Below are 17,129 nucleotides of genomic sequence, written 5' to 3'. Positions count from 1 at the left end.
GGGGCTCGATGCGGGGCTCGATCCCAGGACCCTGGCATCATGACCTGAGCCAAAGGCAGACGCTTAACTGCTGATCCACCCAGGCTCCCCAAGAGCACCCCTCTCTTATGAGGTGCCTGACCCACCTGTGTTGTGCCTTCTTGCCTCCCAGAATCTCTCTCTCCTGCTCCACCCGGGGATCCTGGGACCTGGGTGGGGAGTGGTGAGCCAGGGTAGCCACCGGGAAGGTTTGATGCGGCTGCTGCGTGACAAGCACCGGGGGGGGGCGCACCAGCACGTGTGCGTGCAGACTGGACCAACAGGGGGCGCCCCTGCCTCTCCGCGCCGCGCATTCCCCCGCCCCCAAAGTGCGCCCAGAGCGCCTGGGCAGCCCTAGTGGTCCTGGAAAGGGGAAAGGAACAAAGGGGTAATTGATGTAAATGCGCCATGAAAGACAAATTGTTCAGATGAAGCGCATTCCGGGCTCCTGCCAAAGGCTCTGGGTGTGTGGAATTTCAAGGAGAAGCTGAGTAGATTTGGGCTGTGCGGCCGGCACCCCGTGCCTCCCTTCCTGGAATGCAGCAGGCTTGGCCTGGGTTCCCAGGGGCCTGCGGGCTGGGGGGAGGGCAATGCAAGGGGATGGAAAAGGTGGACTGGTGAACTGGCTAACAGGAACCTGCCTCCCTCTTCTCAGATGGCCTCCGGTCTCCTGAATCCGCTTAGCCTTGAATAGACTCTTCACCCCTCACTTCCTGGCCCCACTGCCCATCCTGGCAGGAATCCAGGAGCTTCCTCTTATGCCTTTTCTCCCTGGATGGCCTCCGCTAAAGCTTCCACCTCTTCGAACTTCTGTTTTCTCATCTGTAAAATGGGACAAAGCATCCCTTCCATTCACATCCCACAGAGGTGTCATGTGGGTCAAATGAGAAAGGTCTGGAATCCTCAGCATGTCTGTTCCACTCCTCAAGCTCCACCAGAAGCTGCCCTAGGCAGCCAATACAGAAAGCCAGAGCATTCTACCCAGCCCCACCCTGGCGCCCTGGAGACCTCCAGGTGACCCCAGTCCCAGCGCTGGCCCTTACTGTGAGCTCCAGGCCTCCTCCCAGCCCAGGATCTAAACTTCCGACCACCCCCCAGGGTCAGGGAGGGTGGAGCAGGATCTGGACCGGAGGCCTGCACAAGGGCTCCTTGTCCTGCTGGGCAGCCTGGCACCCGCCTGTCCTATCGCCCCGAGGAGGTGGCTCTCTGGGACTATTGTCTTTCTGTTGCGACTTGGGGGCGGGGCCAATCAGAGTCCATCAGGGCGGAGCCAGAGTGTCCAGGCTCACAGCCCAGCCCACTTCTGGAGTGCTAGGTTTTAATGCCTCCCTCCCAGCCCACAGTGGCCTACACATCTGCCAGGATTTGTTCTGAGCGGGCAAGCGTACTGTTAATCATAAGCCTCTGCCCCAGGCCCCTGTCTCCTCCTGAAAAACCTCACTTCCCATCCTTTATCTTCACAGCCTCCATCCCATCCTTGTTCCTTGCTGCCTTTATGACCTGAACTATTCATAATTCATACACTGCACCTAGCAGAGTCCTGGCCCACATTTAGCATTCAATAAAATGCTATTATTGCCCAGCCACCACCCTCAGGCACCCAGGGTAAGATCTAAGACTACCTAACCTTCATCCTGGACCTCATAGTCCAGTTTTTGCTTGCTGTCTCTCCTGCTGGCCCTGCTTTCCGCCCCCCACGCACACCCCTCTGGTGCCTACAGCATCTCCTTGCTCCCCCCTGGCCAGTTCTCAGCCCCACCAACCTGGGTTCTGATCCCAGCCCCGACATTACACAATCACTGGGCGATTTTGAACAAATTCCTAAACGTCTCTGCATTCTCATTTCTTTATCCACGAGTGAGAAGGATCATCTCTGCTCCAGGCAGTGGGAAAGATGAAATAAGATCGTAGTTATGAAAACCCCATGAAATTTTATTACCAGTACGCACCAGTAGAGAGATTATTACCATCGCAAACCTGCTAATGGATGGCCTCCCCACCCTCCTGTGGATAAGGGTATCCGCTTCCAGCCTCTCTGAGACTCTAATAATAATCACCCCTAAGGTGTATGATTTCCTAACTTTATGAAACAACTTCACACCCTTCGAACCACTGCAACTTTCCCAAATGAATCCAATGTCAGAAGAGGCAGAGAGGGAGAATAATTCTGGACAGCTTTATTCGGCATTATTCAGGCCATTTATAAGAATTTATTATCAGCCAAAGATAAACAAAGTCCCTACTCCCTAGACACATACAGTCTGGTGAGGAGAAAGCTAAGTAAACAGATTCCAGCAGCCGCGCCCTGGGGCGCCAATATGAGTATTTCCAGCTGGTCCTGGTTCATCCCAGAGCCCTGGACAGTTCAGTGTTGGACAAAGGCCTTCTGGATGCTAGGAGGCTCCTGTGCCCCAGGCACCCCCCTTCCTGCTGTGGTCAGCAGCAGCCACCCCAGGGGGTAAGCAGACCCTGCCCCTTCCTGGCTCCTGGTTGGATGGGCAGTTTTCAGCACCACAGTGAACAAGACTGGGGCCATTGGTCAGCACCACACACAGGAGCAGAAGCTCAGGCCCAGGGAGTGGTCAGCAGGGCTGGAAAGGGTTAAGTCCACAGGATGTGCCTGGGACCCAGCTGTTTCCCGTGGGTGGGTGGGGGATTTACAGCCTCCCCCACTATGGGGCTACCAAGCCAGAGCTGGGGAAAGATGCTGCTCTCAGGAGAGAAAAGGAAGAGTCCCCGCTCTGAAGCCAGACTCCCCTGTCATGCGGCCATGGCCTCCCACACAGGCGCCAGCAGAGGGGAGGGTTAGGAAAGAGGAACCAAGGGATCCAGGAGAAGGCAGGGCTGGACTCCCTCCTTGCCAGGATGGGCAAAGGCAGAGGTGGCCCTGTCTGTCCTGGGCCTCCCTTCATTCGGGGATGGGAGTTAGTGGCCGAGAAGTTGGTCTGGAAGTTCAGACTCCAGCCTTCAGTTTTCAGATGAGAATATGATGTTGGGCTGCTCTATGCCTCAGTTTCTCTCCTGGGCACACCCTCCAGGGTAGGCCTGGTAATGGCCCCCAAATGTACATATTCTAATCCCTGGAACCTGTGAGTGTTGTCTCATATGGCAAAGGCATTGCACATGTGGTTACGTTAAGGATCTTAAGATGGGGAGATTATTCAGGACTATCCAGGCAGTCTGTAAATGTTATGACAAGTGTCTTTATAAGAGGGAGGCACATAGAGACTACAGACAGAAGGGAAGAGGGCAATGTGACCACGGAAGCAGAGAGTGGAGTGATGCTGTCACAAGCCAAGGAAAACCTGGAGCCACCAGAAGCTGGGAGAGGCCAGGAACCCGTTCTTCCCCAGAGCCTCCAGAGCGAGCATGGCCTGCCAATACTCTGGCTTCAGCCTGGTATCAGCCCAAGACTAACTTTGGACTTTTGGCCTCCACAACTGTGAAAGAATAAATTTCTGTGGTTTTAAGCCACCAAGTTTATGGTAGATTATTATAGCAGGAAGCTATTGGTTGTGCTCTCCTGGCTTGGTGGAATGAGGTGAGTAGGTGCCTGGTCTGGTTCCTTGCAAAGTAGCTCTTTTTTAGGTTGTGTTGAGGAATTTCTTTCTTTTTCAAGGTTTTATTTATTCATTTGACAGAGATAGCGGGAGCAGGAACGCAAGTAGGGGGAGTGTGAGAGGGAGAAGCAGACTCCCCGCAGAGCAGGGACCCCGATGCGGGGCTCGATCCCAGGACCCTGGGATCATCACCTGAGCCGAAGGCAGATACTTAACGACTGAGCCACCCAGGCACCCCGATTGGGGAATTTCTTTTTCTAGGAGTTCATTTTCCCTGTCATTGGTATAGCACTTTAATTGGCCAAAGGACATCTTTCCATCCTGGAAACATTCTCGAATGTCCTGAGGTAGGAAGGTAGGATGTCCTGTGCTCGGTAGGCCAGCTAGAGATGGTGTATTGTCCAAGTGGGTCCCCACTCTTCCTCACTCCCCATTCTCAGCTTTCCAGTGATTCACGTGGCCTCCAAAACCACTGGACTGAGGCCTGAGCATCTTCTCTGTGCTCACCCAGCACCCTCCTACAGCCCAGAGTATTCTAGTGTTGTCTACTGCCCAGTAATCTTGGGGTGACCTGACCCCCTTTCTGAAAAAGCAAACCACCAAATCTGGGGAGAGGTGGGGAGGTAAGGAGGGATAGAGATTCTAGAATCTCCATCACTCAGCAAACATTTATTGAACTTTTACTGTGTGCCAGGCATGGGCCCAGGCCCCAGAGATAAAAGGTAAAGAGCATGTGGTCCCTACCTAGAGAGGGAGACAAGTAAACCGATGTTATTCCAGTAAGAGTGTGTGCAGGGCACTGATGAATGTGAGCAGAGGCGTGGCACCTGGCCCTGACTGGGGTATGAGGAGAATCATGGGAAATCTTCCTCAAGAAGATGTCTGCATTATTTATCCATTGCTATGCAACAAATTAGCACAGACTAAGTGGCATAAAACAACACACATTTCTCATCTCATGATTTCTACAGGTCAGGAATCTGAAAATGCCTGGCCGGGCCCCCTGCCTCAGGGCCTTTCACAAGGCGGAAATCGGGAGGTCAGCCAGGAACAGGGTCCCCTTGGAAGGCTTGGCTGGGGAAGAACCTGCTTCCAAACTCACACGGTTGTTGGTGGGATTCAGTTTCTTTGGGGCTGTTGGCCAGAAGCCACCCTCGGTTCGGAGCATGTGAGCCTTTCCCACTAGGCAGTTTGCTTCAGCAAACGAGCAAGGGAGAGGGTCAGAATGCAAAAGATGGAGATCACAATCCTAGGTAGCCACATCACAGAAGGGACGCCCTATCTAATTCCATTCATTAGGAGCAAAGTCACTAGGCCAATCTGCTCTCAAGGGGAGGGGTTTATACAAGAGCAGCAGGGAGGTGGAGACCACTGGGGGCTTTTTTAGGGTCTGCCTGCCACCAGGACTCCCACACTGGGTCTCAAAGGTACAGCAGGGACCGGCTCGGTCAAGGCAGGAACAAAGGCCCAAGAAGAGCACGGAGCTCTCTTGGAAAGACCAGAGCAGGGCTGCCACGTGACGAGCACACCAAGGGAATCCACAACTACCTGCAAACAGTCCAGGTATTTACGTTGCACTGCACGCTCACTGACCTTGTCTTCTTGACCTTGACCAATTTGTTGGCATATTATTCCTGGATGGACAGAATGAACACTGAGACCCAGATAGTAAGAGCGTGGCCAGAGGCCAACTGCCCCATGTGGGCTCCCTTCTCCAGGGACTCTTCTGATAAGGGTGGGATCGGAGAAAGTAAAATCACAAGGCAAGCTACAGTCTGAGGAAGACACAGGAAATGGAGAAACAAGATGGCCCTTGGCTGCCAGATGGCACTTGCCAGGACTGTGGCAGCTGAAGCTACGTGGGTATATATGAGATTGCAGGGTGTGTGTGTGTGTGTGTTTGTGTGTGTGTGTGTGTGTAACACCATTCAGCAGGTTCTGCTCAATAAACCTCCAACAGGCTCCCAGCGGCCAGAACAGCAGCCCTGAGCTCTTGATGATGGTCAGAGGTCATTGAGCATCATTTCCTTGGCCTGGCGACGTCGGAATCACCACAGGTGGGGTGAGGGGGCTGACTGCATTCCACCTGACTACATACCCGCCTAATGTCTTCCAGCCTCTTTTTATTGGAAGTGTGCCAGGAGATGGCCCTGAGAGGCAGTGAGCCCCCCAACATAGTACCCACAGACACACACACAGGCACACATACATAACCACTCACACACAACTTCCCATTTGCTCTTTCCACACTCTTTACGGCACACCCGCTATAGACCAGCCACTGGCCTAAGGATCCAGTAGTGAGCACAGTAAGGAAATGCAGGCCCTGCCCTCCTGCACTTTCCCATCTAGGACAGTGAATCCGAGGGCTGCATCAAGCCAGCCAGGCTTCGCCCAGGCTCAGAAGCAGCTGAGCAAAGGAACAAGTGATTGGCTGCTGAGGTGGGGTGCACCTCTCACCAAACCATGCAGGTAGACCTCATGGCTGTGGATCTGGGAATCAGGAGGCACTGGGCAAAGCAAGGTGGACCCAGGTCTCCCTGCATGCTCCCAGGCATCCCTGGTCTTAGCATTACTTTTTACATTGCAAGTATTTCAGGCGAGCAGTGCGTGCTGACAGCAAAGAGGACTTGTGGGCTAGCTGAGAGGAGCCCCCAGGTAGCCAGTAGAGGCCAAGGAGAAAGAGCTGAGAGACTGTCCCCTCCCTAAACTCCTAAGTGGCCCAGATGCATGCATGCCAAAGCCTGCAACAGAATGACCAGCTAGGAACATTAGTCTATCTAATTCCAGACTGGGTGTTCACTCAGGGACCATGGCTCAACCTTGCAGAGGATGCTTTACTTCCCTGGGTCTTAGATTTACCATCTTATCTAGCAGGAAATATTCCAAGCTTTTCCTGTTTTGATAATACAAGATCACACCTGAAGATTTCTTGAGAGCCAGAGCACTGGAAAGAAACACAGAGGGTGATGGTAAACATTCCAGGATTGAAAGGTGAAGATGGTGGGGAGTGGAGCTTCCAGAGACCTTGCTGGGGGAGGGTTATGTTTTGTTCTGCTGGAGAAATAAACTATTCTGGGCTGGACCCTCAAGATGGACCACCCAGATTGTGAGAAACAGCCATTGGGCGTATGTGTTTTGGAAGTGGGGTAAGCACAGAGTCTCAAGTCTCTCTTGGCACAAATAGCCAAAAGCTCCAAACTGCAGCCCTGAGCACCGCAGTCAAGTATAATTAATAGATGCTGTCGGCATTTTAGAGTCGCTTTTTGAGCGCAGTTTGTTTACCTCTGCTGTCTGGGTAAGCATGGAGGCTCAACTCCTTTGCAATGGGGAGTTAGCCAAGGGCTCCCTGGGGCTGGCCTGGGCCAGACTCCCGTGTTCTCCTCCTGGCGTGGTGTGCGACATGCTCTGTGAATTCAGACAAGTTGTGCAACTTGCCCTCTCCTTCCTGGCAGGGGAAAGGGCATTTCTGTGTGTGAAGGGCTCTGAGCCACTGGAGTGGAGCCCGTTTAGCGGTGCTGGTGAAGATAACGATAGCGCAGTGCATTCGGACGACAAAGAAATCTTGCTGGAGCATCGCCTGCTCTCTCCATCCTCACTTCTAACCGGGAAGTTCCAACACCAGGAGGCACCAGGATGTCGCGAGAACTTTGTGGGTCCCGGAGTTGGGAGGCCCAAGTCTGCACCTGCAGCTGACTTCTCATGTCTCTGAATGTGAGTTTCATGGGCTGTAAGATGGACACTTATCCTGAAGAGATGTAAGTCTAGCCCAATTTAGGCCATGCTTCATGGAAGTTAGGGTTGGTATCAGGTAAAAGCATGGGCAAGCATTGCCAGTTTAAGTTGTTCATTACAGGCAGCTTTCTAAATGGGGCTTAGGCAGAGCAAGGTCAAGGGGAGGCTTATCACACTACTGTAGTAACAAACGCTTACTGTGCATTATCTCTGCTCCTTATCTACTTTACAGGCATTCCCTCAATTAATTCTCACCATGATCCTAGGGAGTAGGCTATTATCCTTCCTGTTTTAATGGGGTGCCAAATAACATTGCTAATGAGAGACCCAGCAGGGATTCACACTCAGGTCTGTGATTAGAGCATAAGTGTTTTTCACTGCTACCTGAATACCTCCACATGGATGACATGAGTTTCCGCCCCACAGTGGGCATTTACTAACTAGGCACTGTCTCCTCATTGGTTCCCATCTTTCCCTTCCATTCCCACCGTGGCTCTTAGGCCTCGTTACTTCCAAACTGATTTCCCTGCTCCCAGGGTCTCCCTTCCCCAAGACCACCACTAACACCCATTCTCAAACCCAGGGCTCACTGCACCTCCCCTGCTCTCCAGGGTGGACCCAGCCATTCCACTTTAGGAAAGCTAATTTGACTTCAAAATAATAAGAGGAAAAAAAGAAAGAAAAAGAAAAGAAACAACCAGAGACACAGAGGTTTAGATATGCCAACATTTATTACCACCTTGTTTATAATAGAAAAAAAATGCATGACCCCATGTGTGAAAAATAATCACATATCATATGTAATGATGATATATCACATATCTATTTGCATAGAAATAAATGTAGAGGGAAATACACCAAAATGTTAACAAAGATTATCTCTGCCAGATGGAAACATGAAAGGTGATATTTGTTTTCTTCTTCATAATGAGCTGTCCTTTCACATTTTTCTTCAATGAACACATTTTTGTATTAAAAATAAAAGGGTGTGTATGTGTTAAGAACAGAAGCCTTGTGGCACCTGGGTGGCTCAGTTGTTAAGCATCTGCCCTCGGCTCAGGTCATGATCCCAGGGTCATGAGATCGAGCCCCAAATCAGGCTCCCTGCTCAGCGGGGGGCCTGCTTCTCCCTCTGTAGCGCAACCCCCCCCCCACTCGTGCTCTCTCTCTCTCTCTCTCTCTCTCAAATAAATAAAATCTTAAAAAAAAAAAAAAGAACAAAAGCCTTGTGACAGACTCCCGCTGCCAGTGAAAGAAGCTCAGAACCCCCGCCGGTCAATAGGCTCCGAGTTTGCCCACCTCCTCTGTGCTCAGCTCTTGGACCTCCAGGTTCTATGCAAACCTACTTGTGTTGCCTGTGCCACCCCACATTGTCCAGCCTGGCACCTGTGCACAGGTCATTTCTACCCCTGGAAGGCCTTGCCTCCCCTCCTCTCTCTGATAGAACTCTATCCTCCATCCCAAGGACCACCTGCATCCCCTGCCCACCCGTCACAGCTCTGTCCCCACCTGACCGTCCCCTCCCTTCCCTTGCTACCTTCTCTGTTTCGATGATCTTGGGAGACTGGACAGGCCTCTGTACCTGTGCAGCAGAAACCAGGTGCTTAACAAAGGGCCAGGTTGAGATGAATTGAATTACATTGAGGTTGGGGGCTGGTAGAAGCAGAGATGATTGAAGAGCCCCCAAAGACACCTGGCTCTCCTTCCTCCCTGCAGCTAGGGGCCTGGTGTCCCCTCTAAGGACAGCAGAAACCTCTGCTGCTGCCTGAGTCCAGGCTGCTGATGCCCCAGGGCCATTGCACCGCTGCTCCCGGTTTGGACTCTTCCATGGCCCCACTGGAGGGCAGAGCTGTGGGCAGAGCTGACTGGTGAGCTAAGAGGGTGGGAGCGGCCGTACTTCCCGTCCCTGAGGAAATGCATAGGGTGCCCCACTGTCCCAAGTTGCCCAGGACTGAGGGGTTTCTTGGGGCACAGAGCTTTCCATGCTTAAACTTGGAGAGTCCCAGGCAAACTGGAATGATTGGTTGCCGTAGCTAGGTGTGAGGGACAGGGCCTGCTGCCACACAGGGTCACATCTACTGAGCTGACAGCCCTGCTCTCTGCAGCATGGTATGCAGGATGGGGCAGCCCTGTACCCAGATCATGAGACAAACAGCATTTTGGGCCAACACGGGACCAGCACTCAGCCTGGAAAACTATGTGTTCCCTCAGAGTTCTCACTGTACCTTCCCACTCTGGGTCTCTCCATTCTTCCAGACTAGTCCTGCCCCAGGACACCTCCTCCCAACCCACAGGACACCTCCCCATATCCTTTCCTATAGTGAGACACACCACTGTTTCAAGGACTGGCTGCTGTCAGCTCCTCCACGCCCCAGCCCAAAGACGGGCTCCCCACTTCTCTGGGCTTAACTCCTTCCTCTCAGCTCCTGAGCATCTTTCTCCCAGTGACACTGTGGGTTCATTCCTCCATTCCTTCCTTCACTCATCAGGTGAGAATTAATCCTCTGGTGCTGGGTTAAAAGCATATGCTAGAATCCCACTGACCTGGCTGAATCCTGGCTCCACCACTTAAGAGTGGCTGTGTGATTCTGAACAAATCACTTCACCTCTCTGGGCCTCAGTATCTTAATGGAAAACATGGGAGTTCTAAGAATTAACAGCGACCTCACAGCGTTGCTGGAGCATTACATGATTCAATAATTGAACAGTTTTTGGATCAATGCTTGGCACAAAGTAAGCTCGATCTCCCCTTTGCCATTAAGAACCTGCTGTGTACCAGACACTTTGAGGGAGCAGGAATATGCAGATGACAGGTGCTGACGGTCTAGTCGACAGGCAGAGAAGGAAGCCAACTGGCACGCAGGGTGACTAATGGAAGAGCTATGGCCACACAGAGGAGAGAGTGGTTACTCAGCCTGGACTTGAGGCAGAGCTGGGGAGGCTCCTCCGAGGTGGTGAGCCAACAATGCAAAAATGTGCCGAAGGAGGGGGGTGCAAAGGCCCAGGAGTGCGGGGCGGGCTTTGCCGGCCTGGAATGGGGGTGGCGGCATGCAGGGGCCCCATGTGTGCAGACTGTGCGGGCAGGCACGAGAAAGAGCCCTGATTGAGAAGAGGGCATGTTCAAGGAGCCTGGACTTCCTCCATGGCAGTGGGGAAGCCTCTGGAGGTTTTAAGCAGGAGAATGGATTACATTCTGGACAGAACACGCTGGAGGACCATGGCCCGCAGACTAGAGCAGAGACTGGAGGAGGCCAAGCCAGGGCTCACCGAGCCGCCGAGCAGCAGCGTGGCGCACAGCAAAACACAGTCTAACCAGGGCCCTTGGGCCCCTGGCCCTCGTAGGATACCTGCCCACGGCACCTATGCATCCCCAACTACTGGGAAGGGCCAGATTTCAGAGTTGCACGCCCTAAGGCCCTATATATCTACCCCCACCCCCTCCTGCAGCACCACCTGCCTGTGGATTCCAATTCTGGCTCCTCGCGCTGGCCTTCCTTGTCACCCTCGCAACAGGCTCACTCTTGCCAAAGCCTCAGCCCCAGCCTCAGCTCACCCTGACCTGAGCAAGCCCATCCCCTTCTCCCCTGTCTCCCTACCCCTAGCCTCAGAGGCCTCCCAGTTGCTGGGCCGGGACTTGCCCTTTCTCATTTTCCCATCCATGACTCACGCATCAGGCGGGGGTGAGGCCAGGGGGAGAGAAGGCAGCAGGCCCTCCCTGGCCTTATGGCGTCCTCAGGCCCAACTGAGCGGTTTTTCCATTTCATGTGTGTCTGCTGGAACTGTCAGGGCCTGTTCGTGCCCCCGAAGAGGCCTTGACCCTACTCTGCGGTCCAGCCAAGCATTCCTAGGGTGAAGGCCTATGCTCCATTTTTAGAACTCGGAGTTGCTGGAGCAGCGAAGACACCCCTGAATTCATGAAGCAGGGTGTCTCCCTCCACAGCAGAGAGACAACACTCCCCAGAGGTCACAGATCCTTAAAAAAAAAAAACTAAATTCAGCATGTGAGCCCCCAGTCTCTGTGCTGCGAGTTCCTGGAGCCTTCAGGAAGCTACGGGACTTTTACAAATGGGAGGCAGTGTTCTTTCCCATGGCAGCAACCACCCTATCTCTATTAATGTATATTGAGGGCCTACTACATTCCAGGGTCTGTGTGAAGGGTTCTAATCGCAGCACATCCTTCAGAGGGGCTGGGACTCTCCTAGCAAGGGGGAGAAACCGAAGCTGGGTTTGGGCAGGAACCAAAGCATAGTTGGAACTGACAGGGCTGGGTTCCAGAAAAGCAGGGAGCGCCAGAACCCGGAGTCGGCCTCCTCCTCCACCTCGTGTGCCCCCTACCCTTGACAGCCCAGGCTGGCTGCACCCCCGTTGCCCTTTGCCAAGCTCCCAGAATGATCCTGGAAACTCCCCTGAGGCCAACCCAGTGGTGGGCGCAGGGGGCAGAGCCCAGCTCTACAGGCACCAGCTGGCATTTTATCTCTGCCCCCCAGACCCTGGGCTCCTCGGGGCAGGGGTCAGATTGTTCCTCAACCCGGGATCGCCAGTGCCAAGCACAGGGCCTGGCCTGTAAGAGGCATTTAGTACAAGTTTGGGTTGCCTTGCATCCCACTCCCATCTGCTCCCACTCTCCCACTTTGGAGGGCCTGGATACCTCTTTTCTTCCTTCATGTCTGAGTCCCCGCCATTGGTCACCCTTCGGGCTCAATTGGAAGAGCAAGGATTCTATTTTAGAGGTCGTCTTATTGGATAGAGAAGCTAACCCCTTCCCATTCTCCTGGCTCCATCAAGGAAGGGGTGGCAGACAACCATCTTCTCACCATCCCTCCCCCTCCCCCCCCCAGTAACCCCCTATAAGCCTGGGCATTTTCCCCAGCCCATGGCAGACATCACCAATCGATCACAGCACGCTGGGGAGCCCAGATCTTTCTCAGCACTGCTCAGGGTTGGCATGGAAGATGATGCTTCTTTGCCACTCTGGGATCAAGCTATTCATGAGACGGGTATAAAGCCTAATGAGGTAATAACTGAGATATTTGTAAAAAAAAATTCCTTGGTAATTTTAAGTTCTTTTTCAATTGTGAGATGTCATTCATGTAGCAGATGAGAAAGATGCTCCCGAGGACTCTGAGTTACTGGGACATAGGGCAAGGAGGTTTTGGTTCGACAACAGGAGAAATTTGATGGGGGAACAAAGCAGGTTGGAAGCACAGAGGTTATGAAAGAGACTTCCAGTTGTTGAAGGGGGCCACGCAGCCTCCTTGTTCCTTCTGGAGACTCTGGAGTAGGGCACTGCTTTGCCACAGGGAAGGCCACACGCGGTGGACCACGGAGGAAGGGAGGGCAGCCTAAACTGCTGGCCACAACATGGAAAGATCTCGAGGGTTACCCGATTAATAGTTTCTGTATAACTCAGGCAGCTAGCTCTCTGTAACTCTCAGGTTCTCATGCGCTGAAATTATTCCTCCTAAACCGCCCCACGAGGAGTACTTATGCACAAACGTACAAATGTATAAAGCCTGAGTATATAAACGACAGGGAGACAAGCCCTGTCCAGAACGCTGAGCCAGCTCCCAGGATGGCAGGGGTGGCACGGCCTTCTGGAGAAGATCGACAGAGGCCGAGCTGGCCCGTATGACATCCCTTAGTCCTGACGGTCCCTCCTTCCTAGGACCACCGAGGTCATGCCTCCTGAGGTTGCCATGTCGCCCCCTCCCTAGGCTGGAGATTTCTGAATGGGCTGTGGAATGGGAAAGCGGGGGTGGGAGAGGGAACTTCCAAGCACTGGGGTCTTTGTGGGCAAAGAATTCCACTCGGCAAACAGTGTGGTCACTGCCCTTTGTAGGGCATCTTCATTTTGGGATAGGCATGAAATGGTAATGGTCAAACCCCCACCCCACCCCCACCACCTCCAGGCCTAGCACCACAGTGGGGGGAAGATGGGCAGGAGGTGGGGGAAGAAGAAGTGTGCAAAGAGAAGGCCTGGATGGGTGGGGGTCCCAGAAGGACCTAAGCAGCAGGAGACCCCCACGCGTGGGCCTCGGGGCCGGTCAGCTCCCTCCCACCAAGGTGAGTCCAGAGGTGATGCCAGGGTGGTTCCCCCTCTGGGTACCAGGCTGGCCTTCTGAGTCCTGAGGCGCTGGCTGGGCACCCCACGGGGAAATGTCCTCCTCCAGGCATGACACCAAGCTGGGGACTACCAGCAGTCTGCAGGACGGATGACAGGGCCGCTGGGCAGAGGATGCTTTGATGCCCGCGCTCCATCGTGAGATACAAGTCAGGCCTGTGGCTACAAAGCCCTGAGGTGGGAATGTCCTGAGAGTCTCAGAGTGTCCAGGGGCTGAATCTTCATCCTCAGCCCCACGTGGCCTTCTGCCCTCCTCCCTGGGCCCTGTCCATTCCTTCAGCTCCAACGCCTCCTCCACATGACCACGGCTTCTGCCTCGACGCAGGGAGCAGAGTCATGCCCCATGAGCCAAAAGGGGCAGGAGAGCTGGCAAGAAAGAACAGCAGTGAGGGCGGGGGCAGACCCCAGGAAAGTAAGTATCCACCACAAGCTGTTTCACACCAGGGTTTCCCAACCTTCTCCACAGCAGGGGAAAGCAGAAAATAGTATGTGTGCCACACACCGTGATCCACACAGGAACCTGCTTCCTCCCAGCCCTCCTGAGGCCCGAGGAACCAATAGGGGTCAGTTCTCAATACAGCACGCCTGCCTTCAGCCCAAGCTCTCAGCTAACCCTCACTACAGTCAACAGGAGGGCCAAAGGGGTAGATGGCACCAGAGGGGGCTCCCAGGCGCCCTGGGACTCTATCTGTTAAGGTGGGGAAGCTGGAGGGCTGGAGGCTGAGGTAATGTGGGGAGGCAGTAGTGAGGGTCAGGGGGGTATGGGTGTCCGCCAGAGAAATGAAAACCTGAGTGGTATAAAGGCGTCCCCGGTCCTGCTCCTAGTTCCCACAGGGAGGGAGGGGCATCTGGGCAAGAGGGCACAGGGCTGGGAGCCAGAGCTTCTGGGTTCTATTCGTGGTCCCTCCCCTGGGCCTTCCTGACCACACATCCACCCCTCACCCCCTGCCCTACTACTCGAGGAGGATTAAGACCTCACAAATAACAAATCCTGGCCCCATCCTGCACCTGCCCCCCCTGCCCCAGGTGCCCGGCCCCTTCTCCAGCCTCTTCTCCTCTGGCCCAGCTGGGCACTGGCTGGCACTCAGGGGCAGGTGGGCAGGCCCGCACCCCCTTGGCATCAGTGGCCCACTCTCCAACACCCCGGGTCTGCCAGCAGCTCGGCCCTAGGACCCAATACCCACTGTCAAGAATGGGTAGTGGAGTCCTGGCCCAGCCGAGTCAGACCCTCCCCCTGAGGCCCCACCTTGGGAGCTGGGTTCTGTGCCCAAGCCCTAATGACTCTGCTAACTGAAGGAGGCTATCTTTCTGCCCCAATTCCATGCTCAAACTCTTCTATGTAGACCGCTGACCCTAGCACAAGGAGGGGCAAACTTCAGTTCATCCCACCCCTGACTCTCCCCAGCTCCCTGAAAGCCATGGTGGGGAAAGCCTCAAGGGAATATTCAGGCCAGCCTCCCTCCACCCGAGCCAGGGCAGAAGCAACCTGTCGGGAGGCCCATCCCTCCCATCTCCCTCTCTGCCACCTGGTCACATAGGGCCCTCCTGCCTGGGGCCCGAGGGGAATGTCCAGCTCTTGGCCCCCCTTGCTCAGACTCCTAAGCTCCTACTCTTTGTTGGCCCTAGCGTGGTTCAGCTTTGAAGTGGCATGCTGGTGGGAATCCCTCATTTTCTCCGTAGGGGAAAGAGAAGGGAGAGAGGAGAGAAAGAGGGTTCAGTTCGCAAGGGGCTTACCTGACTTGACATCTGGGACCCACGTGGTGGGGAGGGTGCGCAGCGTGAGGGTAAGATGGTAAGCCGGGGGCGGGGGCGGTTTAGGACACAAGGGTCCCAGCCCCGAGGCTCTGCCTGGCCCGCACTGTCTGGATGGCCTGCTGGTTCTTGAACTTGACCAGGCCCAGGGTGATCTGGGCGTTCCAGCCGGGATCCTCGAGGGGGCAGCGGAAGTCGATCTCGCCGCCGCCCTCGGTCACCAGCGTGAAGTAGATGTGGCGCCCGGTGCTCTCCACGCATTCCACGGCCTTGATGCGGGCGAAGCTGAGCTCCTTGGGCCGGCCGCCCGTGCCCTTGGCCTCGAAGAGCTGCAGCCCGCGCTCGGTGAGCACACAGCGCTTCCGCTTCCACAGCTGCAGCAGCCCGCCGCTGCGCTTCTCCAGCACGCCCTCCTTGAGCACCGTCGCCGCCGCCGTCATGGGCGCCCCGAGGTCCCGGGCAGGCTGTAGGCTGCGGTGGGCGCGGCGCCCTTCCCCGCTCGGCCGCGCCGGATTCCGGCGCCCGGGGCCGGCTGGCCGCGCGCCCTGCCACCTGCGCCCCGACTGCCCCGTGCGCCCGCCGCGCAGTCCTCCGGCCACCGCCGCCCGCTCGGCGCCCGCAGCCCCCGCTCCCGCCCTCCGCCGCTCCTCCGCGCCGCTCCGGGCCGCCACTGCCCGGTGCCCCCCGCGGCTTTTCGGCCCGAGAGCCCGGCTGAGCACTGGCTCCGCGCTCGCCCGCTGGCTCCGCTGGGCTCTGCCTGCGCGCTGGGCGGCAGCTCGAGGGATGTGCCCTTACATGTTCCGCGGCTCGCCTCCTGCGCCGCCCGCCGCGCATTCCTGCCCCGGCCGGCCCTCCCCTCCGCGCCGCGCACCCGCCGGGGCAGGGCTCCGGGGGGCGGGGCCGCGGCGGGGGCTCGGTCACGCACTGGAGGCGCTGGGAGCCGGGCGGGGACGGCTGGTACCGACAGGGGGGCTGCTTACCCAACAGCCCAAGCCTCGTGGCCTGCCGTCTGCCGCTCCTTGGAACCACAGCTCCTCCAGGCCTTGGACACAGGGGACGATCGTGGGGGAGGCGGGAGACAGGGAGCGTCTCCTAGATGAGAGGATCGCTGCTTGTAAGAGGGGGTGGGCTTGCTCTGTGGTCGCGCGGTGCACCGGCTGGGACTTGCAGAGTGGGCTCCAGACATCTGCTGGCTGCTTCCCGGGCCGGGGGTGTCCTGCCCCCGCAGCCCGTGCCCCCTCTCCCAGCTTGGCCAGCTCCCCCTTGGCATTGTGCAAATCAGAAAAACGAGGACGATCCTGGGGTGGGGCGTGGGGGTAGGAATCAAGCCTGTGTTGGGTTCCTTCCCCTTCTCGGCAGGGAAAAAGAGAGGCTGCCCAGCTGTCTCTGCTGGGGCGACCCCCCGCCCTACTCCCTACCCGAATCCCCAGTTCGGGGAGCCGCGTAGAGAAAAGACAAGGCGAGGGGCGACTGGGTGGCTCAGTCCGTGAAGGGTCTGCCTTCGGCTCAGGTCATGATCTTGGGCTCCCTGCTCAGCGGGGTACCTGCTTCTCCTTCTCCCTCTGCCATTCCCCCTCCCCCACCCCACTTGTGTTCTCTGGCTTTCTGGATCTCCCTGTCAAATAAAATCTTAAAAAAAAAAAAAAAAAGGCCAAGGCGAACTGAGCAGAGGAACTTGGGGTCACTCAACCTCCCTGTGGAGGCACAGGGGGGGACCCCATTGTGGTCTGGAGAGGTCACTTCCTGCAGTCTTCTTCGTAGCACACGCTTGGAGGGACGGGTTGCTCAGCCCACGTGGACCGGCCATGACTGGAGTTAGCTGCAGGAGCACAGCCCCAATCCTGTTTGTGGCACCCCCTCTGGCAGATTCTATCAACCTCCCTCCGTGCCACCTCAGACAACGTACTTCCCCGGATGGGAGCTGAAGGGGGATGGGGAGGGAG

The 17,129-nt window shown here is 55.8% G+C and overlaps 1 protein-coding gene across 1 annotated transcript; it reads right to left on the bottom strand.

The window, feature by feature from the left end:
• Nucleotides 1–13,133: 13,133 nt before the first annotated feature.
• On the bottom strand, nucleotides 13,134–15,738 carry PHLDA3 (pleckstrin homology like domain family A member 3). Its single transcript, XM_028120286.2, has 2 exons — nucleotides 15,169–15,738; nucleotides 13,134–13,800 (listed from the first exon to the last, which is right to left on the bottom strand). Exon 1 carries the CDS (start codon nucleotides 15,624–15,626, stop codon nucleotides 15,249–15,251), a length of 378 nt encoding a protein of 125 aa, XP_027976087.1. The 5' UTR covers nucleotides 15,627–15,738; the 3' UTR covers nucleotides 13,134–13,800; nucleotides 15,169–15,248.
• Between the last annotated feature and the right edge of the window lie 1,391 nt (nucleotides 15,739–17,129).

Source organism: Eumetopias jubatus, unplaced genomic scaffold (genome assembly GCF_037043125.1).
Source record: "Eumetopias jubatus isolate StellerSeaLion01/CBP00866 unplaced genomic scaffold, mEumJub1_p1.0 scaffold_12, whole genome shotgun sequence".
NCBI lineage: Eukaryota > Metazoa > Chordata > Mammalia > Carnivora > Otariidae > Eumetopias > Eumetopias jubatus.
The sequence above is the reverse complement of the archived record's forward strand: the minus strand, read 5'-3'. Positions and strand labels throughout refer to the sequence as shown.